Source organism: Scatophagus argus, chromosome 11, assembly GCF_020382885.2.
Source record: "Scatophagus argus isolate fScaArg1 chromosome 11, fScaArg1.pri, whole genome shotgun sequence".
NCBI classification, from domain to species: Eukaryota; Metazoa; Chordata; class Actinopteri; family Scatophagidae; genus Scatophagus; species Scatophagus argus.
The window spans coordinates 19,490,251-19,517,227 of NC_058503.1; the positions used below are offsets into that span (position 1 = coordinate 19,490,251).

General features: G+C 42.2%; 1 protein-coding gene across 3 annotated transcripts; it reads right to left on the minus strand.

Annotated features, from left to right (window-relative positions):
- Positions 1 to 192: 192 nt before the first annotated feature.
- Positions 193 to 25,371, minus strand: slc39a10 (solute carrier family 39 member 10). Of its 3 annotated transcripts, none has more exons than XM_046404860.1 (11): positions 25,158 to 25,371; positions 18,059 to 18,141; positions 13,855 to 15,081; positions 13,348 to 13,516; positions 7,347 to 7,522; positions 6,563 to 6,727; positions 6,273 to 6,381; positions 5,891 to 6,199; positions 5,237 to 5,317; positions 2,953 to 3,143; positions 193 to 2,766 (listed from the first exon to the last, which is right to left on the minus strand). In XM_046404860.1, the coding sequence occupies exons 3-11, from the start codon at positions 15,058 to 15,060 to the stop codon at positions 2,614 to 2,616; spliced, it is 2,559 nt and encodes an 852-aa protein (XP_046260816.1). In that variant the 5' UTR covers positions 15,061 to 15,081; positions 18,059 to 18,141; positions 25,158 to 25,371; the 3' UTR covers positions 193 to 2,613. The 3 variants fall into 3 exon arrangements, with proteins under 3 accessions (XP_046260816.1, XP_046260817.1, XP_046260818.1); XM_046404861.1 differs by lacking the exon at positions 25,158 to 25,371 and adding an exon at positions 22,115 to 23,318; XM_046404862.1 differs by lacking the exon at positions 25,158 to 25,371 and adding an exon at positions 18,297 to 18,512.
- Between the last annotated feature and the right edge of the window lie 1,606 nt (positions 25,372 to 26,977).

The window sequence follows — 26,977 nt, forward strand, 5'->3', positions numbered from 1 at the left end:
ATATATAAAAATCAGTATGATTTATATATGACAACAGGTCATAATAAATAGGTGACAAAGACCTTTAGTCTGTTATTACTGCCATGATAGAGTTTTGATGCAGCTCAGAGCAGTTAACAGTAATATGGCAGCTGTACACCAGTATGTCCCTGTGACATGATGCCAGGACCATCAGAGATCAGGAGTCCGAGATCTGTTTTAAGAGTTTATTTTCCTTTCGCAAAGGAGAGAATGCACAAACAAGCAAACAGCAAGGATGTCACATTTTGCATTTTATATCCAGATTACTAAACAAATACACATACAACAAAACAAGAACAATCATGGACCTTCACTTTACAGACAATTTTTGCCCAATAAACAGTAAAGAAACATGTTCTTGGGGGGCATAGTGTCTCTAAATGTCACTAACTCTTACTGAACAGCTGACAGTATGGTTTTGATTTTAGTTCATACAAAAAAGGATCTCTAACCTTTAACACTTGGTGTTAAATGAAAATACATTCAGGTTTCATTTCAACTGTGTGAACCATCATTAAATAGAAATAAAAGTTTAAATAATAAAATGCCTGTAAAAGACACAAGTGATGCAGATAAGTGACACCTGCATCATCAGAAAAGGCCCATAACACCTGATACTCTATACCCCAAAGAACATGATCTCCACACAGTTAATCCAACAAGTAACAAAAGTTGTCAATATCTTAACTTTGCAGTATGAAGAATGAAAAACAAATTTACACTCAACACAACGTCTGTACCGTTTCACTCATGCTTCATGCATGATTCGGTCAGATCTTTAACATGAGTTCAACACGACTGACTGACCGACCGATGATTTACAGCCAGTTAAGACATACGATGGATGTCACATAGTGACAGGATAAATGAAGCCAAACACACAGTTATCTGTGTGCTCCAGCAGCTGAAGCTAAGCTAGCTGGCTAGCTTAGCATGAGAGCTGCAGAACAGCCAATGGAATGTCGGAGCAGGGTATGGGGAGGAGCAGTATCAAGCACCAGCCACTGAAAATGCACACTTTAGCCAGTTTTGGCACAGTCAGCAGATTGAGTACAAGAGGAATGACTGTAAAAAAAAAAAAAAAAATTACAAATAACAATAAAGGTCTCATAATTTGGGGGTAAAACATCCATAAGTGCAGGGAATGCTGGATTTCAAAAGCGCACACGACCGGTATTTTATTCTGTTGTCTTCTGCTTGGTTTGTCTCTAACTACCATGATTAATTCCTTTCAAGAAGTACCTTTAAAAACTGTTATTTAGCAGGAACAAATAGCTGCTCAATTACTGACACTATATAGACCTCAAGTAGTTATAGTCCATTAAAAAAAAAATCTACATTAGCGCGGCAACTCAACCTCGTAACCTATTGTAATTAATTTCAATTGCAGGGCAGTCAGAATAGACAAAGCACCTTTTAGCTCAAGTACGTTTCCTAATTAAATCTAGTAAACTACAACATTTGTTTGAAGACAACATAAATAATAATTTTTTTTTCTGAATTCACATTTTGAAGCTACTGATTTTTATGAAGATAGATAATAATATAAATGCCTAAACAGGATATTCCTCCTTCGGCTAAAGATTGTCAGACCCTTTAAAAAGATTTGTCTGATACTTGCAACATCTAGGTTCTAAACAAAACCATTGATAAGTCTTGAAATACTAATTTGTAAAGGCTTTGGCAGCTGTGTTAGTGATCACTACGAAATACAAAGACTTAACAATCCCTAAACTCAAATTAGACGATAAAACAAAACTCTGAAGTAATAAATGGAGAAAAAAAGACCAAAACACTGACCCATTTTGACAATCGAACACTTTTCTGTCTTGACGCCAACGAGACATTTTGCATGTGAAGCAAACAAGAACCAGCAGGTTGACTCCAGATATATTGGTGAGCTAAACTGAGCTCTCCGTCTCTTTAAGAACACAGTGCGGTGGTGCGTGGAGCGGCTGTGGTGCTGCTCCAGTGGCCTGGGCTTGGCACAGAGAGACACAATACACAGCATGAAGCTGATGATGGATGCCGGGTGGAACACACACAGCAGATGTACGAGGCACTGGAGATGGGAGAGCACAGAGCGACTAGGCGACGAGGTGGCAGTGGGGGTGGTACGAAGACAACACGCTAACAACAGGTGATGATGCATAGGCAGCGAGCTGCTGGGCCGTGACAGCTGTCTCTCTGCAGGAACACGCTTCCTTCACCACTGTACTATCTACAGCTATTCTTTGGAGATGGAGTTTACTGGTTCAGTGCAGAGGAGGTGTTTTTATTCCCTGGTTGGAGTACAGCGTCACTCTTTCTTCATTTTTTTTTTTTTTTATTTGCTTCACAAGGAGCAGACAGATTGGAGCTGACAGAGGAGAGATGATGGAGGAGCAGAGTGTAAACACCACTGGCAGGGTCATGAGATATGCATAAGCTACCGCAGCTTGTTTGGAATGGAGGCACAGGCCATGAACGAGACTCACATTGCATGCAAGACTGGGCCGTTACATTGCAAACAACGCATGTTAAGGCCAAGAAGAACAATATTGATACATCCAACTCTCCTGTCCTTCACTCAGCACCCCGCTCCCTCCTCAACTAAAAGCCAAAATCGAAAACGATTTGGTCTTCGAAGATGGCGATGAGCAGCATGATGCCGAACCCGGTCAGCATGCCCAGGTTCTGGAGGATAAAGTGTCCAAGCTGGCAGCGCTTGTGGTCCTCACTGTCCCCGTGAAGCATTTCTGGCAGCTATGAAAGAGACAAAGTAACCAGCTGGGATCAGAAACAGACTTTCCTGGAATAAGCACTGCAGATCAGGAGGCAGAGAAAAGAGGAGTGACTGCCCGTTTGGGAGAAGAGACGGTGGAAGTTAAGCTGATGTTGTTGAGGGACAATTATCACTCTGGGGCTGTCGAGTGCCGTGTGCCAACTTACCATATCCACCAGAGCCACATAAAGGAACATGCCAGCTGTGATGGCGAAGATCCAGCTGGTGACATTGTGTGTGTACTGGCCCACAGCTGTGCCAATCAGCATGCCAACATAGGCCATGAGGGCGGACAGCAGATTGTAGACAATGGCCTGCTTCACCGTCATCCCTGCTTTCAGCAGCACTGCAAAGTCACCTGTCAGCCAGGAGACACACACAAACACACATTTAAACACCACTAAAGTGATTCCCGGATTTCCATCCAGCACTCACTCTGCAGTACACTTGTACACACTTGCAACATGTAACGCTCGTGTCTTACAAGCTATTTATGAACAGTAAAAGTGAGAGAAAGCGTAAGGCTGCAGCGGTGTCCGATTTCTTTTAAACGCTTTGCAAAATGACGTGCACTTTGCTGTGTATAAACCCCCTTTGTGATTAATGCTTTGGGCTTTTCCAGTCTGTTCTGACTCTCTGATGAAGTGAACTTGTTCAGACAAACTCCCTCCATACATCCGCCACTGCCATCCGTCTTAAAGCAGGTGCAAAACAGGCTCTTTCTAAGGAATATGTCTTTAACTCCCTTCTGATACGCTTATGATTACACATGCACGCCTTAGCCTCTCTACCCTCTTCAATCATTGCCGGGCCAAATGTGGGAAAAGGCCCAAGTCTCAGCGGAAACGCCCTGGATTCGGGAAGAGAGATGAATACTGAGAAGCAGGGTGGCCTACATTTCTTGCACCGTACAACAAGCGGCCTCTTTTCCTTGCTAATTACCACAATGAATATATTACCACTTCGCTCTCATCCATCAATCAAACCCAGAGAAAAGGGGGGGGAGAAGTTAAAGAGAGACAGTCTGCACACACCTCTCTTCAATGGCCCCTTTTTTTTCCCCTCTCCAACTTACTCTGGAGTTTCCTGCCTCCCCGGATCCAATCCGTCAGACACTCAGACACGCCTGCCGCCGCCTCATCTACCGCAATTAACACACCCATCACTGCCAATTAGCTTCACTCTGGGTGGTTAAAGAACCCTCATAATCATCATCTTTGCCATCCAGCTGCCAGTCGGGGGAAGGCTTTTGTGCTCAAGAGGAGCTGAGAGGTGCACTTGTCAAACCGCTGGGTTTGTCTGACGAGCGGCCCTACAGGGGTGAAGGCACAGCAGCAAGTGCTCATGAAGAACGGACGCCAAATCAACAGGAAATGTGAAATTACACAGGGAGAGACTGATCTCGCAAATCTTCCCCAGACACGTCTTGTGCTGCAGTTAACCATCTGGAGACTCAAGCACAACAGAAAAAATAGCAATAAATGGACAAAAATGTTGGACCGGAATAAAAGCTCTGAGACATCAGTTTTCTATCCTGAAGCTTCACAGATTTTTTGGCACTAATCACTATCTTTAAAGCCGTTTTTTGCAACATTAGTTAAACCAAAAGCAAGATTCTTTTAACAGAAGCTGATTTTTCCTCCCAAACACAACAAGAAGTATAGGATAGATATAGGATGCGGCTAGTCAACACACGAGGGAGCAGGCAGACAAACGCGGGCTATTACTCACTGGTTCACACTCCGCTGTAATTGACACTTCTCTATTCATCAGGCACACAAACGAGGCATGGAAACTGCACTGCGACAAGACACATCATTAGTACTGATCTGCTGTGGATGGTCCCATTGTCTCTCTCTTTCACCCCTCTCTCGCCACCTCTTCCTCTCACTATAAACAAACAGGCTGAGGAGAGCACTCTGGAGTAAAAAAAGCACTACTCTGAACAAAAATGTTCACAGTTGCTGAATCAAACTGAATCAAAAATGTCCTCAGAGACACGGAGTTGAATGCAAATGAACGCAGCAGCTGTACTCTTTGAGCCCGGCTGTACCGAACAACGTGTGCCAGGCACGGTACGTCATCCTCTCTGACAGACACACTGACAAGCCATTTCACTGCTGTCAGACAAGAGACATTAATCTGGGGGGAAAAAGGAGTGAAGAGGGGAGTGATGATTATTGACACCACTGGGCTTTTAACAAGTTCCAAGGGACAGAGAGTTATGAGGCCAACTTGGATCAAAAGTTTTATTTTGAGTTAAAAAAGCTCTGCATGAGGCAGTGATGCAGACACTGATTGTCATTAAGAGAATTAAGCGTAAGGCCTTCACAAAGGAGCCTTGTTCCACTTGCCGTCGAATAAATCAAGTGTGCAGTGTCTAGTGTGTAATGAGTAAATGACTTGTTTGGTTTAGTTTCTCCACACTTTCTTTCTGTGTAATCCACTTACCAAGCTCGTGAGGTAATTCATGGCAGAAAACGGCCACCGATGTACTGATGCCTCCTGTCAGGTTTGCACTGAATGCTGCGCCTGTAGAGACAACAAGTTCAGTGAATATCGGGGGGACAAAAGGAAACGTATGAAGTCAAAGTTCAGCATTTTGAGTTATATGCTTGTTTGGTTTTGTGCTGAAAGTTGAGAAGTATCATTCTCATGTTTGTGAGGCGAGGTTTACAATTAAACAGATGAGCAATAATGTACTGATTACTGAGTTTTAGAGGGGCTGGTAGGTGGATCTTGTTACCTTTGGACAGAGCAAAAGATTTTGTAAACCAGTGACTGACCACGGTCCCACCATTTCAGCAAAAATAATTACTGCAGTCTTAAATGAAATGGGGGGTTATAAGTTATGAGAGTGTCAAAGTAAAAGCTAGTGATTTTATCAACTGTATTTTAGACGACTGTCACCTCAGTAGATTGTTAATATTGCTTCTTTTGTACAGTCTGGCTTATGAACATTTTTTCCCCATCTAAAAGGCAGCTACTATCTTTTCATTCACTTGAGCAGGTGAGGAAAAGTCAACTACAAAACATTTTGAATTTTTGGTCAGTTTACCTATTTACCTGAAGCAGAAGGTGCAGATAAAATACAAAACCTGTTACCTATAGCCAGCCCGTCGCTGAAGTTGTGCATGCCATCGCCCATGATGACCATCCAGGCGATACTGGCTATACCAGCATCCTTCATCTCCTGGTCTGAGTGGCAGTTCCCTCCATGAGAGTGACCGTGGCCGTGCGAGTGTCCGTGACGCTTGGTCTTACGTCCGTTCTCTTTGGTGGGCGACTGGTCGTCTTGCTGGGGCTTTGTGGGTGCCAGCGGCGTTTTGTTGGTAGGAGAGTCAGGCATATGCAGTTTTGTGAGCTGTGTGTCGTTGTGACTGTTGTCACAGGAGACGGCGGAGCTGTCGGGGTCTGGATGAAAGACGAGACGTTAACAGTGACGGCCACAGGAACAAAGTGCTGTAAAAATGGAGTATTTTTTTACCTTCCCTGAGGGGCTTCAGGTGCAGCCACTCTGCATCTGAGCGGCGGTTTAACTTGTGATCTGACAACTTCCTGCCAATCTTGCCCTCCTCGCTCACCTTCTTTGCGACCTGTGGGCAGTGACATAACTCTGTGCTCTGTTCGCAGAAATTCATTACGTGTCTATATGAACAAAAACCAAACTCAGGAGCAAACAGGAGCAACTGCCTCTGAGAATTACTGTGATGATAGTCGTGCAACAGCAAAGTTCAGCCGTGTCCATCGTCCTCAGCTGGGTCATGTTTATCTTACCCTGTGGTCTCTGTAGTGCTTAAACATGCCGATGCAGTGTTCAATGATGAAGAGCAGGTAGATGCCAGCTAGCGCTGTAAGGCCCTTCCACACTCCATCAAAGTCTGTCGCAAGATTGGTGACGTGGCTCTTCCCAGGCTCGCTGTGGTCATGCTGCCCTTGAGACTGTAGACAGGAAGAGGAACAGAGGACAGCAGGAGTGAGGGAGGGGGATCACACATTTATCAAAGCATGGATTTTATTTCCTGGAGTCACACAGATCGAAACCCAGAGGCCTCTTACAGTTGAGGGAAAGAACAGAGTGAGCTGAGGATGGCTGGCTATCATTGGAAACATACTGCGTATACACAGAGTTGGTGCGTTGAGGCTTTCCTGACAACTGGTCAGAGAAAGAGGGACTTTGAGTTGAAAACTGTCAAGAACTCAGCAGTATATGATATTGAATTATCTTGGATAGTTGACATGTAAACTCTCACAAAACAATCAAATGTTTGGACGTTTGCGTGATCCTACTTATCATTAACTCACCAGTAAACTTTTTAAGGAAATGCAGCTTGTAATGGGAACACAAGTTATATTTTGCTTCCTTGCATACAAAGTCCTACTCCTGGCATTGTTTTTGACACACAACTCATCAGTTGAATTTTTATACACAGTCCTATGTTCATAATTTCACTATGTTTCCTTTTCTGATACTGTGTGAGTCCAATGGGCAGTCAAGAACACAAATCTAAAGACTCAAAAGAACCCCAAACTGTGTTCTGGCTGTCTGTGGCGAACTCACGTGAGGCAGCAGATGAAGGAGAGCGTCTCCACTGAGTGTGCCCACTGCCAGCGCCACCAGGAACGTGAGCAGGAACTTGAAGCAGGACTGGTTGAGGATGGGTACGAGGACCACACCCAGCAGAGATAGCAGGCTGATGATGGTGATGGACACAAAACCCCACAGCCACACATACACTGGAGAACGAGACAGACAAAAGGCAGACAGGTTATTTACTCTTCAACTGTGAAAGTCCATTAAAAAAAGACTGAGGACCTGTATGGTTGGGTCAGAAGCTGTCATGATTTCCGCCAGCAGACTACATTAAAAGCTGCAGCTTTCCCATCATTAAGCTACTGACTGACAGTTCACATGTGAGGGAAACTATCCTCCACAGGTTTTCAATCCGGGTGTCCTTGTGGTGACATGATGCTTAAAGGGAAAAAAAACAGCAGAATTCTACTCGACTCGTTTTTCCATTTAAGGCTACAGACCTGACACGTGAAGCAGAAGAGGAAGAAGTCAGAAAAGGCACACTATCATTTAAACTGTCGATCCACCTGCCAGCTCAGGATGTGCTTCCAAATAGCTCAAGACCGAGTGAGGAAAAACTTTATGATTCGTTCATCACAGCAGACAAAGTGTTTAACATCGTATGAAATTCAATGTCACGCTGAAGCTGGTGATGTGTTTGCTAAAGCGAAGCTGGGTCCTTCACTGCTGACATTCAGCTGTAGGACGTCTACTGACTGAAACGCAGTGTGCGTGTAATGATTTGACTTCGGTGAGCAGTTTCAGGAACTAATGTTCTTTAAATACATCAGAGAAAGGTGCAGAAATATCTGTTCCTCACAGATTTAGCTGGTTATTGAAATTCATTTTCAAAACAATGAATCTTATTTGCTCTGTTTTTCAGGGCCTGGGAAATATCTGACCATTACGGAATACCCAGTATGAGCCAGTCACGTTACAAATTATTAAGGTTGTCTGGAGTATTGACACTGGGATTCTTTTTTGAAATCCGCATTTGATCGTAAAAAGAACAGATCTACCCCCAGATTTTCAACCAAAGGTGCAAACATATTAACATTTTTACAAAAATTTCTGATATTGTGACAAGCTTACAAACTATGGAGCACTGACAGAGCTTAATTCATATAAACAAAATCAGCAAAGCTGCCACCAAGCCAGGGGGAAAAATGACTAATAAGAGTAAAATCTCACTGGCAGGCACACTTCCTCTCCTCGTTTAATCGGCCCCAGGTGGTGTCGCTTGTGAAGAGATGATCTGAAACACGTCTTATGCCTGATTGAGAGGTCTTTAGAGACACTGAATCAAGCTGTTACTGTCCCATTACCCAGCTGTAGGATTAAAAAACATTAACAAAAAGAAAAAAGTCTCTCCCCGGGCGGCCGTCTCTCCACCCAGAAAACAGGAGGCGGGAGTTCCTCTGGGGGGAAATATTTTAAGTGAAGAGGAAGGCCCGGATGCTTAAGTGCTGATTACACAGACACTTGTCATTAACTTTATGGAAGCCAAACCCCGACTCCTGCTGCAGGTTTAGATGTTCATCGTCCCAAAATCTCCCTTAAGTGTTAAAGGGGGTGGAGATTTGGTGACTGTTCTTTTAGCACACTGTATTATTTCTGTCATTTTCATACTCAGTGAGGCAGTCACTCAATCTAACAAAGAGAGCTCCCTGATAGGCGCTCCAGGTCCAGGCTCTGTGCCCCTGCTGTGTCTATAGTTTTGTGGGGAGATTAGGACAAACTGGACAGGTTGAAAAACATTTTATCACCATAGAGGAAAATTTCTCAAATAACCCTCACATTCTCATTTTACTGTTACCACCATTTTCACTGTGCCTTTCTGAAGGTGCTCTAGCTGACTGCTGGTTCGTTTGTTATTTGTTGCATAAAGCAGAACAACGTGTAACCCTGAAAGGCAACTGTACATCAGCCAGACATCACCACAGCTCCCGCACGCAGCTCATCGGTTTCTCTATCTCATTACCCTTATGCAGATTGTAGATGTGGAAGTGTGCAGGGGGTTGCGGTGCAGCAAAAGAAAGTGGAAATAGGGGAACAGAAGAGAGGAGAAGGAGACCCACTGGTCTGTGTCTTCTCTCCAATTACACATCTCCTGTGAGCCATGGCTCAGAAAAATGGCCTTGGGTGTCGCTTGGGTTCTCCTAATTGGCACAGTGCAAAAAGAGCGGGGAGTGGGGACCAGAAAGAAACCGACTGCAAACTTTCAGAGCTCCCCCATGGATGCTGGCAGGAGGTAAATGAGAGGTAGCGTCGAGGTGTGTGGTGATGCCAATGGTTGAGTCTTGGTGCACCTCTAGTTTTCCACTAATGAGGAGCCATTCTTGCCCTTTTGACTTGTTGTAGCTGTCTTCCTTTTCGTCATTATCATTTTTATGACTGTTTTCGGTGCTGGCACACTGCTGCCTAGGGCTCATATGGTACAGGTTTCCCCTGAGTGGAGTGTGTGTTTAATAATTAAAGATTTAAGTGGGCACACTGTTAGGGAATTCCTACAATCTCGCAGTTGAACCTGAGTGCCTGCTTCACTGACAGTGCTAATCCCTGCTGAAGTTCACAAATGCAACAGTAACTTTTGCAGTTGAAACATTATTTTGTCATAAAAATGGCACTTTCTAACTCTAATTAACAATAAATCCAGGCTGTGCAGAACATCTTATGACCCCACACTTGCCATGTTGTTTGTTTACAGTTTGCAGTGACAGCTCCCAAACTTCTTGCCTTCTTTGCATAACTTAAAATGAACACTAAAATCTAATTAGGCCGCAGGTAATAACACAGAACAAATTAATTTAATGCAGTGTGGTCAGACTGATTATGAAGCATTTGCATTCCAGGTGTCTTATTTATTCTTAGAGATTTACATTTATTTCGCCCACCAATACACAAACTGTTTAGGAAACAATTAAGGAAAAGCAGCCTTTTGTACTCTGATGACTGTCCCTGGTTTTATTCATAGTGATATTTTATGGCTTTATTTAACAACCTGTAACTCATTAACTTTACAACGGTGTGCTTTGCATTATCATGCGTTATAAATCTAGAAACACTGTGAGGTCCCTAAGCAGGGCTTAACATTCACCTTCATTCTTTATGTCTGTTCTTTCAGCGCCTTTCCGGGTATTTCTTTGTTTTTTCTTAGTGTTTTTTTTTATTAATATAATTTCTTCAGAGATTTGGAACACAAACCAAAAGATGAGAGAACACCCAAAGAATTTTTTTCTGACATAAGTGACATGGGTCCACAAAAAAATCCTTTGTGCAATTTCAGACTTATGAGCACATAATAAGACCACTTGTTTGCTGCCATGGCAACTGAAATTATTTCCTGACAAGGGCACGCATTGGTACAGACACACAGCATCCAGCAAACTTCACGAGTGCTGCAGTTCGGTGAGTGAATGATCCTGATTTGCAGTGTCAGTCACATGATGTGTCCCTCTGAGAAGGGCTGGGTGTGATATGGTAAATCAGCCACCTATTCATTCATAAATTAATTTTCACACAGTTAATATGCAAAAAAAGGAAATATTATCTCTTCCTGGTGGTTTAGGACACACATGGCAGGCTGACTTTTCCACACTACATTCAGCTCTCTTAATACATTCACTGTCCATCAACTCCCACAGATATCCATTATTTATGCATACACTCATTGGGACTTGTGATTGAAGTATTTAATTAAGGACTTATGCTAAATACCTGCAGCATACACAATCACGTCTAAAAATAACCAAAGTATCTTTCCTCTCGTTATATGGCTGATAACTAGCACAAACCCTATTATGAAGCCAGGCTATAGAAGCTTTATGAGTTAAGAGGCCGCTCACAGTCCTGGTTATGTAACTTCATATACCATGCATGATTCATGCCATCCACATCTACATCTGCAGGTGGATGCAGGTCACCTAACAAGTGTGGATTTGTCAGGTGACATGTCAGCTAAGACCAGCTAAGAAAATGAGTGGGTATGGAAATCATTTACTTACAGAAGTGTACAAAAAAAATGCAGGTGGATTTTTGAGCAACCTCTGTTCAAATAAAAAGCTAAACACACATGATTGCAGATAAGATAATTCTGCGACAGCCTGGTCACATACTTGAAAAGGCATTACTATGATCAAAGAGCACGGTTATCAACAAAGAAGAAAACCCCACTCTTATTATGAGACTATACCACCGTTTCATGTGACCTTTCATTCTCAGACCAAAATGTCTCCATGTCTGCTATCTTACGTAAAAGCTATTAGATGTTATGCTTTCTTCATCTGTTAAGAAAAATTAATTAAGCATTTGTTCTGTAGAAATACAGAAAGCTTGAGATAAGTGAGCCACAGCTTATTCATTGGCTCCTGTGCTCTCAAAAAGAAACTTGCACTAACTTACATCTTTTTTTTAAACTCTTGTTAGTCTTCAAATTACACTCTGGTCAGTGTGCACTGCTCAGAACACTATATAGACAAAAGTATTAGGACACCATTACACTAACAGGGATTTTAATGATATTGAATTCTAGATACACAGACAGCTTTGCAGCTCTAACAGCTTCCACTCTTCTGGGAAGGCTTTCCACAACATTTTGGAGTGTTTCTGTGGGAATTTTTACAGCAGAGCATTTGTGAGGTCTGACACTGATGTTGGACCAAAAGGCCTGGCTCACAATCTCCGTTCCAGTTCATCCCAAAGGTGTTGGATGGGGTTGAGGTCAGGGCTCTGTGTGGGCCAGTCAAGTTCTTCCACACCAAACTCATCCAACCATGTCTTTATGGAGCTTTGCTTTGTGCACTGGGACACAGTCATGCTGGAATAGGAAAGCCCTTCCCTTGGACCTTCCCTAAACTGTTGCCACAACGTTGGAAGCACAGCATTGCCCAAAAGATTATTCAAAGATTTTCCTTCACTGGAAGTAAGGGGCTGAGCTCAACCCCTAAAAAACATCCCCACAATGATACTTTTATCTATATAGTGTAAACTGAGAAGATGCAGCAAAAAAAAAAAAGTTTATGTATTCAGAGGATTGTGGTTGTAATTCCTTGTTCACGTCAGATATCATCAGTATAAAATATTTCTTGGTTATTTCAAATAAACACTCAATTATGCAGTTCTGACCCCAAGAGAGGAGCTCCAGGTTATGCATCCTGACAGCATAGTTTCCTGTGGTTTCCCTCTTATGAAGATAACTGTGTAGAACCAGATACAGACAGTTGACCTTCCTTATCGCTATGCATGCCACTCCTAACACCAGTTCTTTTGTGAATTATTTCACTGTATTATTTGGTATGACTGATCCACTATCAAGTGTTGGGTGGATGCAAATATGATAAATGCACTGATGTGTTTAAAGGTAATGTCACTGGATCCATTGTGCAAGTAAAGTTTCCAAAACCAAAAATCTAACTATAACATATTTTTTGCTTTGCTGTGGAGTGAGGTATTGATCCTATGATCAATAGAGGATCTTATGATTAATAGCTCACGTCACTGGGTACAAAATATCTAAAATATCCGTTACACCAGGATGTTGTTCATCAGCGACAGTGCTTTCTAATCTTAACCTATGATAACTCCGTTTGATGTCGGAGGTTTGCTACCACGGTCAAAAAAGTTTGGATTAAAAAGAAAAAAAAATGGGCACAAACATCACAGGAGAAAGCATGCTGATACCGTAATACAATTTCTATCAAAGAACCACTTACATTGGCAGTGCGTTGGTAATATGCAGAATGCTCATGTCAACAGCTGCAGTCTCTTACTACACTTTTGGTCATATGTGTGTGTGTGTGTGTGTGTACGGTATACACACATACACACACACACAAAACAACAACAACCTGACGGACAAAGAGTCTGTGCTCACCGAATGAGGCTCTTAGCACTGTTGAGGTTGACACTTGCTGAAATGATTGCATGTCTCTTTCTAGTACAAATCTTCTCGGTCAAAATGGACCGGATCAATAAGATACTTGGCGCTTACCAGAACTGACAGGCTGCAACGTTTTCTGCTCCACATCCATATGGCGGATGCAGGAACGGCTATCTATCTGGTAGAGCAGGGCAGGACAGAGGTAGGTGAACTGTCTGGGGGAGATGGGTGAGTCGGGATTCAGTCCGTAGTAAGAGAGGAGCTGAGTCAGGTTCAAACACTGGAGGGAGAAGGAGATGGTACGGTATGAAGGAAAGAGACCACTGGCTGTGTAGCAACTGAAATAATAATAATAATAAAACTTAAACTTGACTTTTCTTCTATGTAACATATTTCAAAGCTTACTACAGCTGCTGTTGCCCATGAACAAAACAAACCACATTTTAACCCTACAGGGATTAGTGTTCGATAATCAAAAGACAGATTTTGTAATTGCATGTACAGTTCAGGATTTTTGAGAATCAGTACTGATTAATAAACTCCTCTCTCCTACAGCAAAGCCAAAGACATCCTGGTCATTTAGTTTTGAGAACTACTGTAAGTTCAAAGAAGTACTACCTCCTCATGCTGATGAGACAATCCTCCTGGATGGTCAGACAAGACAGGGGCTGGCAGAGTGGGGTTGCTGGGCTCTCCCGGTGCTTCTCTCTTATCTTTATGAGAATGGCTGTGACTGTGATCATGGTCATGACTGTGTTCAGATGGATGGTCGTGATCGTGGTCATGAGAGAGAGGCGTGAGAGGAGTAGTTGTTCTGTTTCGCCCTCTCTGTCCTCTGACTCTGACTCTGGCTGGCTTTCTTGGTTTCTTGGGTTGGCTTTCTACGGTGGGAAGAGAGGGCTGTGGCTCCTGGGTTACTTGGGATGGATCCACCTGGGGAGCGGGCTGCCGTTCCTGGTTGATGGGAGAAATGTCTGTGCCTGTCTCCACATCATGGATATGACTGTGGTCATGATCACTGTGGTCATGTTTGTGATCACTGTGAGGCTGAGCAGACTGGTTCTTTTGGTTGGACTGCACCTGCACCAGCTCAGGTGTGTGCACTTTCTCATGTGCGTGATCATGATCGTGCGTGTCCTGCACGTGTGTATCAGAGTGTTTATGGTCACCATCCTCTACCTCGGTGTGATCATGACTATGTTCTGCTTCATGCCCATGATTGTGGTCGTGGTCGTGATCGTGTCCTGCAGGTACACCAGCAGCTGGACTGGCAGCAGTCGTCTGCTGGCTGCACCGTGTGGGCCCTTGTTCTGTGTGTGGATGGTGGGAACTGGGCTTGTGGTGTGGATGACCATGCTCGTGACTGTGGCCCTGGTTGTGGTCTTCATTAGAGGATGAATGTGAGTGAAGGCCCTTCTGCATGTCGAGCGCCTCAAGATGAGCCACGTGGTCATGGCCCAGATTGTCATGATCCACATCTACCACCTTTACTTCACCCAGACCCAAGCTAAACAGCAGACTCTGAAATCCCTGGAAACTGAGCCGGCCTTTTTGGCCGTAGCGCCTGAACAGTTGCTGGATGTAGAAGTGCTGCTCCTCCTCTAGAGTTTGACCTTGAAGAGTGTTGGACTCCGGGGACAGAGTGGCCCCACCTATATATGGAGCCTCGGAAATCTGCAGGTCGCTGTGGGCGTGGCTGTGGTTGGCATGGTGATGTCCACCGTGTTGATGGCTGTGCTCTTGCTCATGGCAGTGGTTGCACTGATGGAAGAGGAAGGTGAGCACACACAGGAAACAGAACTTTGTGTGCACCTGGACTCGCATTGTCCTCTCACTTCTGGTCCCCTGCCAAAACAGAAAAGTCTTCTTCACATGTTTTTTCCTCAAACTGGCAATTAAATGTGGCAACGTTTATCTTGATGTGAATAAATATTACAAATATTTTATGATTTGCTCAGTGGTATGAAAATTTGATTTGTAAAATACATATACAGAAAAACAGCTCAAGTAACCAAGTAAACATCATTCAGACTGGGAGGTTGTGTTCCTGAGTGGTGCTGAAAATTAAAACATGAAAATCTCTAAACTACTTCAATAATAAAGTCTCAGCAGCTGTATCTTGTTCCATATCTTTAAGACCACAGTAGCATTTTAGATTAGGTCAGCCTGAGTAATGACAAATGCAACTGTGTCTTTGTTTGGTCTTTTTATAAGTAAAACAGCTGCTTTTGCTCTAAAAACTCTGCTTAATCATTACAATATTGACATTTTTCTGACACTCATATATCTCAATGTGTGCAACCATTATATTAAAAAAAATCAAATTCATGTCCATTGCAAGGAATTATGTTCCACTGTCACACATTAAATCAGAAACACAAGTCTAAAGGTGTGAAACAAAACTTATTTAGTTTGTTTTTAATTTGCTTGGAATGATTATTGTGGACAGCAGATGTTTGGAACACAATAACAAAATGATTAGATCAACTCAATGAGATTCCACTTAAAGTCAGGAAACAATAATACTTAATTACAGGGACCAACTAAAAGTAAAAAAAGGCACAGCTGCTGAGTGTTAGTGTTTTCTCACACTCTCATTTCAAAATTAGCTACAGAAAACCCATTTTCTGGGAGCGTTAACATAAACTCTACATGGAAGCAGTTCTGAATTGACAACACATAGTGTGACAGGGTCAGCATTAGTTCACATATAATTTTCTAAAAGAAAAACACACAAAAAGATAACAAGCCTGTATATCACACACAGTATAATTACATCATTCAAACCACCTAAGCGGCTATCTTCAGCTTAGAATATCAGATAGAATAAGTGCATCAAGGAACCTTTTGGAGCATAATAAACTCTCTGATGAGAATTGAGCAACAAACTGCTTGTTTTCCTCCCCACTCTAAAGGGCCTGAAGCAGCGATATCATTCCAGTCAAATGATCCTCATAAGGTCTCTTGTAAAGCCTGTGGGTGGTTGATATGTGAGGGGTGTGGGTGGTGGGGCTGGAGTAAAGAGAGGTCAGATGAGAAGTGCTGGATAATGGTAAGATGGCACAGCAGCAGAAAAACCAGTCACGCACTCATTCACACACACACACACACACACACACACACACACACACACACACACAGGCCTTTGGCAGTCAGCTTGTTAACAAAGTTTACGCCAGGGTTACAGTAAGCACATCATGGGGGAATAAATTTGTGTTGTGCAGACCACAGATACTGGGCTAAATATTAAAAACATAAAACAGAGAGGGTGATCGCTCTGCAGAGTTATCAAGGCTGATAACAACAGATTGCACACTGTAGGCTTGTGGGGAAAGGCACAATATAACTACAAAGATTTCTTTCTTTCACAAGAAGCAAGAAAAGGCCAAAACAAAAAGTCAGAGAGTTTGTGACAGACTTACAATGGCCTTCTGCAACTGAAACAATCCACCAATCAAAAATGATCGGTACAACCAAAATATTTAAATTAAACTATACAGTGTTTGTGTCCATACCACTGAAGTTTTTCACAAACAGTACAATTAAAACAAAGCTGTTGTTTATTCTCCAGAGCCTTGATCATTGTGCAGATGACTTCAACAGCTTATCAGCAAATGACTTGTAATAGACTTCCTTCCCCCATATACCAAGGGCAAGAACATGTGCAACAGTATTTATTACCAGTAGTTTGAAGAATGCAAGTACGTTTTTATTATGTCATATAACAGTGAAGTTTTTCTCTCAAAATGTAGAAAAGGATTATTGTTGTCGCTGAACACAAACTGCACAAACTCCAGTTTAAAATCAGCCAAAACACACCCACTACCATAAAGAGTCATGCAGGTGATAAACCATGTGGTGCAATGTAACATCTTCAAGGAGACTTAAACAAATCAAGCACTTCAAAACGTTGCCACATAAAACTGGTTACCAAACACTGCCTTAATGCTCGTCCATAACTACCTTTAGAAAATGGAAGCGAGGCTACTTACTGCTTGTGTGCCCTTGACGACTGACTGACGTGCGAAATTTAGTTTGGCAAAGAAGTTAACAACTGACTTCTGACTCAAGCTGCAGACTTTAAGTGTGGTCACAAGCTTGCTTCACGGCGGTCGAGATGACAGTGTTTATAAACATGAGACAGCGCTGACCTATGAACCTCTCCACAGATAGGTCGGGGCAAAAGCAGGCCCTATTTTAAAGAGCACACCCTCTGAGCAGCAATAGAGCCTGCTGTGTTTCCTGATTGGAGACTTTGTTGTGCTTTTTCTTTGAGTGGAAACAAAAGAATCTCTATTCAGTGTGAGAGCTTAATTGTGTGTTACACAAACCTCAGTCTGAAAAGGAAGCAATATAAAGTCATTATAAATCTGTTTTTTCCCTTTTAAATGAGATTGTCAACTTATTTTCTGCAAATGTTCACAACTAAATATTCTAATGAATGAAGACAAAAATCTACTAAATTGTATAAAAAAATATGCACTGCACTGTTTTGTTTTTGTTAAAAAGTACATGTTTATCCTCATGCAGTGCTATTTATCCATCTACATTGTTTTGGTGTTTCTTTAAAGGGATAAAGATGCCATGCCTCCCTTTAGGAGCTTAAAAAAAGTTAATGGCCCCCACTCCAAAACTGTTATTAATCATTAACATTAACTTGAAAAACAACCACAGCATCAACAAACTCTTGTTCATTTTCCCCCTGGTCATTCATGCCCCCCGCCCCCCTTTGAGAACCACTGATGTAATCACAATGTGTTTCAGCACCACAAGATAAGTCAATAATCCTATCACTGCAGAATACAGTAACCTGGGAACTCACTCTAATGCGTTTCCTCCTTCTCGGCCCCCAGTCCTGATGCTACTGTAAGAGTGAGGTAATCCAGCTCGTCTGAAATGTGCACTCTGGAAAAAATCACAGACAAAGACAGAGAAGAGAAATTCAGGCTCATCCATGCACTTTTTTTATATGAAGCCAATAGAATATTCTCCTAAAATGATAAAATGTCACCTAAAGCAGTGCTCACACTGTCAGCAGCTTAAAGAAGAAAAATACACACTTAAGTGAGAACGCTGCCATTCAGGGGCTGGACGGCAGCTCTGATGAAGTACTGCGACGGAGCTCAATTCCTTTTCATGTTGAGCATCAGTGAGGAAGAAAATACACCTCAGTGCTGCACAATGACACAAAAACCAGACCACTTCTACTAAACAATCTGTAAAGCTACTAAGTTGAACAGCTGTAAAACTCCGTTATACAAAACTCACTTCTGACATTTCTAAAACTTGCTTCCATACACTCCAGGAGTCACCAACCTTTTTGAAACTGAGAGCTACTTCATGGGTACTGAGTCATATGAAGGGCTACCAGTTTGGTACGCTCTTCTGAAATAACACATTTGCCCAGTTTGCCTTTAATTATACATTACTATGAATAATGATACTCATCTATGTGAAAATACTGGTCACGTTAATGATTTCTCAACAATGACAACATCAATATCCAGAACTTTATTAATCTCAGTAATTGTTAAATTTTCAGATGATCACTTGCATCACTACATTTCATAGGAAAATGTCCCATTTTCACTAGCCACTGACAAGCCCTTTTAACAAACCATGAACTATGTTGCACCATGTTTCAAAAAGTTATCAATTATGTAACGTTAAAGAAAAATCAGCTTACATATTTTTAAATAAATCTTGTCACATTTTTGAACTAATGACCAACTCTGTGGCGCAGGCTTTTTCTGCACGTAGTGCGCTTCCCGGTGGGCAGTTAGCATGGTAGCTTTTGTGACACATAGTGAAGCGTCTCTCCACATTGTGCCGCTTTGCCGTCGCCACAGTCGCCCCGCAAGTGAGACACACAGGTTTCTTTCACAGGTTTCTCCTCCTCCCATTCGCTGTGAAAGTGATGCGTTTTCTTTCTCTTTTCTGCCATTTTGCGGGGGTAAGAAACTGCATTCAGCGCTCATCTTCGCTGCGCCCGCTAGCTTATTCTCCACGACCACAGGTTTTGTCGCGAGCGCAACACTGACCTTTGAACCAGAGCAGGTCAAAGTTCAACTAAACTTAAATAAAAACAATGTACAATGAACATATTTTTAACATACTGTCATTTTAAAATCTATATAAATGCAAGTGTGATTAAAAAAGAATAGTAACAGAATAAAATTAAATTTTAGACGCAGCTCACTAGTGAGTTACACCATTTTTAGAACAGGCCTGCGGGAGACTCATGTGGTTTTTGGGGGCGACCTGGTGCCCACGGGCACCGTGTTGGTGACCCCTGCGCTACTCCATGCCTCAAAAACATTGTCCCTTTTCTAGGTTGCAGATGATAACAGGAACCTTGTTATTCCTCTCAAGAAAAAAAAACTGACACCGGCCCTTAAGCTGTTTCATATGATCCTCACACGACCGTACACATCCTTCTTATCTCAGTATTAAGCTGGTGTCTATAGGGCAAGTGAAAGGAACTAAGGAAAAAAATCTCTCCTTGGATTCAAAAATGTCATCACATAATAAATATATTTTGTTAAAAAAAACAAAAAGCAATTTGATTAGTAAGTGTTGCAGTTTCACCACTGATCCTGATCTGATACGTATCTCAAGGAAATTCAATCGAACGCAACTGGACTTAGTTATTTGTCTTTGAAGACGTTTCACCTCTCATCCAAGAGGCTTCATCAGTTCATGCTCGCTTGACTAGGCTTGCCAGTTGCATTCGATTGAATTTCCTTGAGATAACCATGACCTGGATGAATGAGAATATTCACAGGCTTATCCTGATCTGATACGCTTCTAAGAAAATAGAACCGCATTAAGAAAAACAGAGGAGTGCAGCTGAAGCATATTCGTCATTATGTCCAGTAGTGTTTTGATTAAGATTCTCAGATAGAAATCTACAGCAGCAGGAAGATATTTCAACAGAGACCAAGCAGCCGTTACATGTTTGCCTTGTACTTTACACCTGCCAAAGTACAACTCAAACATGCACAGCAAACAGTGAAGGAGTTATGTTTAAACTAAAATTGGTAGCTCTGTTGCTCTTTAATGTACACAAAAGAAAGCTTTCTCAGCTCTAGTTATGTCAGTAACAATTAAGCCAATTTGTTCTTCAGTCAGAGGACAACTACACACACACACACAAACATGTCATGAGTGGAGGCTTGCTTAGCAAGGCCTGAGGTTTACTAAAGAGGGCAGATGTCAGCTGCCACACGGGGGCCTAACTCACAGCAGATGGTCTTTGGGAAACTTAGACTTCCACAATCTGCCGTTGTACCATCAAATTTTGGAAAAGTAAAAGACTGAAGAGGCACCTGAGTTCAAGTGACATATCTATGCTGACGATCACCGCAGACAGCCAGAGAAATAATACTCTGTCATCTGTTTTCAGCTTACCCATCAGTATTTCCTAAACCTTCGTTCAACAGTGGGGACGTCGCACAGTTAGATGTTATGGACCCTGGCAGACAGAATGTGAAATCATTACAGCGGAGCTCGACCATACCAAGCACTACCAGGTACAGGCTAGAACCCATGTTTACAGGTGTAGTGCTTCTGTCATTATATGAACAACCACCCACTACTGCTGCAAAACACAAAACAGCAATTATGGCAATCATTTGGACAGGTCAGACTAGCAATCCTCTGATCAAGAGTAGCTATTCTGTTGAATTTGTCATAAGCTGTGCGGTAGGTGAACTGCAAATCACCTGACTCATGCACTTGTAAAAAGCCTTTTAACAGCAGCCTGACAATAGCACTCAATATAGCAGGGTGGTCACAGGTGAAGACACACATTTCGCTCTGAGTTGCTCCCACCACACCCAACGTCACAGTCTTGTGTTTCCCCTAGCAGAGGAGAGACAAGCGATGATGAGATGTCGACTCGTTACATTACTGTCAGTGCAACAAAAGCCAACAAGAGTAAGTATGTAATCTGTCTAAAACCAAAGATGTGTTAATGATGTCAAAATGCCGTTCTTTCAACATTTGGATTGCACCTTTTTACTTTCATTCAAACAGAACTAGACAAGTACTCAAAACAGCCTTTGACATGCATGTAAAATATGGTCATAATTAGCACATGACTTCTTGAGTTTTGGTCAAAAATGTGTTGGGCACAGTGAACTTTCACCACCAAATTCTAATTACTTCATCCTTGAGTCCAAGTGGACATGTCAGATCTAATGAAATTCCACCAGGTGTTCCTGAGGTGAGGTGTTCACGAGAATTAGACGGATGTGACGTCACAGCGGCCTTGAACTCTAATCAACTCGTTCGTTCAAGTGGACATTTGAGCCAAATTTGAATAACTTCCATGGAGCTGCTCCTGAGATATCACACTGACAAGAATGGGATGGACCTACAGATGTACAGACATACGGATATCCCAAAAACATCAAACAATAAAAACAACAGAGGGATTAAAAAAAAACACTGCATCATACAGCAAGCACCCTTCATCCCTCTGTGGTATAAAATTAGGCTGTGAGCTACCATGACACATGCAGGTCAAATAAATCCAACCTAAACAGGCCACAACTTCCCTGAACGTCTTACCAGGACAAACGACAATAAATACCACATTAAGTTCAGGTTTTGGACAAAAAGCAGTGGATGGAAGATGCTGTATACAGTCCCCATTTCCTCGAGCGGAATCAATGAGCTGCAATGCAAAAACAGTAAGCGACTCCTATGGTGAGACGCAGGTGCACTGCTGATGCTCTGTGGCCTGGAAGCAAGTTCATCACAGTGTAAAAGAGTCTACAGCTAGACACAGACAAGTAAACAGAGCAATCAGCTAAAGACTACATTGTGCAGATACCACAGAAATAACACTTTGGAGGCAGAGTGTGGTGCTTACCTCTAGTCACAAATAAGCCAGAAAGTAGAGGAAGTCACTCTGTCCACATCTACAGAAAATGCTCACGCCGGCACTAACAGGTTGGATTGTTTTGAGGCTTTTGGGTCCACTGACTTAACTAATTTGTGCAGGGAGGAGGGGGCCACAAGGAGGGAACGTATGTGTGTGTGTGTGTGTGTGTCTGCGTGTTTGAGCAGTCAGGGAGCTGTGTCTCGGATCAACCACCTGACCAGCTGCTCATGATCTAAATGTATTACTGGTGTAACATTCAGCAACTTGAAATGTGTAAAATATACCAAAACGTCCCGCCGCCGTGTTATCGCTAACCTCCTTGTTTAATAAAACAGTGGAATGTCCTGCAGAAACATTTTAAGCTTATCCCCGATGAGCACTGATCTGAACTGACCAGTGCTTTGTGCAGAGGTATGCACTCAGTCTAAGGTTATGGCTTAAATGCTGGTTATATTTGTACAGTAAACTGATGCCTCCTGTAGACACTGCTCTTTGGCTGAATTGCGATGGTGCTTGTCCTACAGAAACAAGGCTGAGGTCAGAAAGGATGACTTGGTGAACAGATGTTGGCTAACATGACTCAAAATGCCCTGCGTGCTTAAAAGACTATTTTAAACAAAAAGGAGTGTGGGAAGGGTGTTGCATGTGTAGCAGGGTGTGGACATTTTGAGAACTAAGCAAATAGACCAGCCAGGCCTGTGTTTACGTATCATCTGCACAGTGACTTTCACAAAGGAATTGTACTGTAAGGTATCAAGATAGAAATAAATAAAAAAGTAAGGATGTTGGCATGCTAACCAAGAGACAAATATTTGCAAATGATAAACATTTTATCTCAACAAAAGAGGTATTTAATGAAACTACTGAACGAAGCCCTAACGCTTAAGGGTTGTTAATGTGGTGTTGTCAGTCCTTCTGAGTAAACTGACACAGAAAAACAAGAGCTTCATTCCAGGCTGTATTAATGAAGAAATTGCCATAGGCCAGTTTAGCGAGTCGTGTTGCAGAAGCTGTAAATAATTTTCAGCAAAAACATCACTTTCTTCCAAGTCATGCTTGGATTTTAGGGTTGTTTTCAGCACTGGTGTGGCTCAGTGTAATACAGTACAATATATTTACTTTGTCCTCAATGGACATGAGCCAAGAGAAAATTCAGGGAGCCTTCAACTGTATACTGTCCATTTTAACCAAAAAAAACCTCTCCAAGCCGAGACATGATCTGTGCAGTTGTGTGTTTGTGGTGTTTTCTTACTTGGTATTCCAGAGTAATTCAAAAAATAAACAACAAAATCACTGGCAAATAAAAATAAATATAAATAAATATACAAGCCTGGGCTTTCTGTCCAAATACAGTAAACCTACTGTAGATGTTCAGCCAAGGCCAAAACACAATTCAAGACAGTGGGCGAATATGATATGAATTAGCCAAAGTTGTTCGCACTGTATCACAGAGAACAGATAAACTTATGAGATCCATCTGTAAAGCTGCTGCAACGCAGTTCCCCCTTCCAGCACTGCATTCCCAATCCCACAGCGTTACTTCTCAGGACGTAAACCCTACAAACTTTGGAGGCTGTTCACTCCATTACAACACTTTTTCATGCAGGGGATCATGTGTACTACAGCACAAACCTAACACTTATTTATGTAGCCCTGTAAGCATTTTAAAACACACAATGACACAATGGAAGTTTCTACATAATATCCCTAAGCTATACTTTAAAGTTGTGTGCTTTAATCATAAAGAGGTGCTGCTATGTGGCAGTTGTAAATAAGGTTTTGTGCAGTTTAGCATTAACACTTAAAGGGGAACTTGAGGGACATCACAAATAAAGATCACTTTACTAGTCATCCGAGTACAGGTCACATAACACACATAATGCATAAATTGTTATACAGAATTTGTGTGAACATCAAAGTTATGTGATAAAACTCATTTTTGACATACAACTTGTTGCTCGTGTCTGCACAGAATTTCTCCCATTCTGTCAGTTTAAGTTCACAAAACTCATTGAGAACAACAGGACAGGAAGTACTTGTGCTTATTAATTTTCACATTTACTCCATTACATTTTGTACTGCAGTACTATTTACTCCATTACTACCGATTTAGATTACAGTATATCATTAACACTCAAGCCAGTTTTCAGTACATTTTGATACTTTTGTACAGGATTTTAAATGCAGGCCCTTTATTTTCAACAGTACTCCATCAGAAACAGAACACTTTATTGATCCTTGGCTGAAAACCAGCAATTACAGCAGATTGTTGCTACTTTTACTTAAGTAAAAGACCTGAATAAATTCGTTTATACTGATACGCCGTATTACAATACATGCAATGAATATTCATCTGGAGGAACAACGAGAACTGAATGTCACATTTGCATGACCAAAAGCATCCACTACACACGCTGCGTCCATTCCAACAAAGTGGATGAACAACGCTGGTTGAGTTCCCAACCCCACACAGTCAGACGTTAGTCAGACGTCAGTCTTGCTGTGTAAGACTGCCGAAGCCACAAGGCTAATGAGGCAGAGTGGCCGCCCATCAGAAGCCAATGTGATTAACGCAGGGCTTTGAACACCGCACGTGGTGCACATAATGCAACACCGAGCGAGCTTCCTCCTCACTGAAACGTGCCTACTAAACAGGAGCGTTTAAATTTATAAGTATGATTGAATCGCCAGCACAAAACTAACGTTCAAATGTCCAAAGCCGGCCAAGGAAGACTACCCGAGACACAAGTTCAAAGCTAACCAGCCTGTTCGTCCCGTTTAGAGTCGCCCCTTTCGGACGGGCTAACGTTAGCCTGGAAACGAAGGCAACAGCTCAACCAGCTAACGTTAGCTAGCGCGTGACTCAAACGAAATTAGCTTACAGCCTGTAATAAGTAATGATAGCACATGCTGCCTAAGAGCCCTTAAAATGTTCACAACGGTGGCTAATAACGTCTACACACTCCGACGAACGCCACCCGGGTCCATGTTGTGGGAGTGAATGATAACAAATGGCTTTTTATATAGTTACCTCACTCGAGTGCCGTGTGCATCTCCTCTCCGCTCGGTACCAAAAAAAAAAGTCCCGTCTGCCTTACGTAAACGCACTAAAGGCCAGTCATTTACCAACGCCTCTTGCGAACTCTCCGTAGAATCTCAGTACGGACCGACAAACAGTCTGCGCCATCTGCGCAGCGCATTGAAGAAAACACTGACGCCTCTTTCCGCCACATTGTGTCTGGGCTGTCATGTGACTAACTCCGGAAGAAAGAGAGGTTCCGCATTTACGTCGGCCTATCACCCTGAATAACTTATTCTACGTTTAACAAGGTGGACAAACTAAAGCAAAATCTATTTAAAACATGATGGAATGGATTGACTTTTTTTGTTTTCCTATACAGCCATTGGGCCCGAGGAGATAAAAGCGCGAATATGAATGAATATTAATCTAAAACTTGAAAGGTGCAATAATCTAAATACATGAAATGGATCTTGACTCTTGCTCATACTAACTTTTTCTTTACTTTTCTTTCTTTTTTTTTCTTTTTTTTTTACAGAACTTTTAACTATTTCTGAAAGAGGTGTGGTTTATTTGTCAAACATACTTTTGGTTTATGATTTTAAAACAAATTTAAATGTATAGTTTTTTGTTTTAATTTAAGTTACTTTATTAATCCCAAGTTGGGAAATTACTTCTCTGCATTTAACCCATCACTGATTGAAACACACACACATGCAGTGAAACACACTGGAGCAGTGGGCTGCATCAAGCATCCAGGGAGCATATATTGGGGTTAAGTGCCTTGCTCAAGGGCACATCAGCCAGCTTATGGAGGGGTGGGGACATGATCACTCCACCACACTCAAATTTTTCCTGCCCATCCGGTGGGGGAAGCGAACCAGCAACCTTCTGCTCACAAGCCGCTTCTCCAACCTCTAGGCCACCGCTGCCCCCTCTAGGCCACGGCTGCCCCCAGTTGGGTGCACATGTGCTATGGTTGTAAAATGATCCATGTCAGAATACACACTGCTATGTGAATATTGTGTAATTTTTACTGAAATGTGTGTGTTGAACCCTTTTGAAATATTTAGCAGGTTTGGTGGCTGTGATCGTGTCTAACGTCACTCCCTTGTTGAATAACATGTTTGGTATCAAATGTAATTTTAACATCTATATATCCCATCAAAACTACTTTTGTATTGTGTTGTAGAAACAAATATCACATATTTGTCCAAATAAAATGGTACAGGGTAAATACAGTTCACTATTATAGTCCAAATAGAAAATTAATTTGGGCACAGCCTGGGTAACTTTATGTATATGCAATATTATACAAAAACACCATATTATACCTATAGTGGTGTAAAGAGTGAGTGCTTAGGGGTTCACTACCTCTGGTGCTTATTTTACCTTTTGACCTTGCTGCTTGGCCTCGTACATATTTACTCTGGACTTTTAATACAGTATTTGTAAGCAATCAATAATTTCATGTGCAGTGCTCCAAGCAATCTATCAGGTGATATGCTTTGAAATTTGGACCACTGACCTTCACTGTGTGTGTGAGTGTGTGTGTGTGTGTGTGCAGGTGAGTGTGAGGCACTCAGATGCTCTCGGCAGACGCACAGGTAATTTCTGTCGGCCTTGCACCACCTGGGTCCACTGCGCAGCTCCTCCCCGCTGCAGGTTTCCCCTCATGTAGGCTGTCTCTTCTGAACACAGAGAGATTAATATCAAGTGATTGGCAGCCATGTTCTCACTTAGCTCTGCAGTCATGGTGCCCCAGGGTCTCTGCCAGTCATAAAGCAATAGTGGAAGTGCCATTGTGGCTTTCACTGTCATTTAGCCAGTAC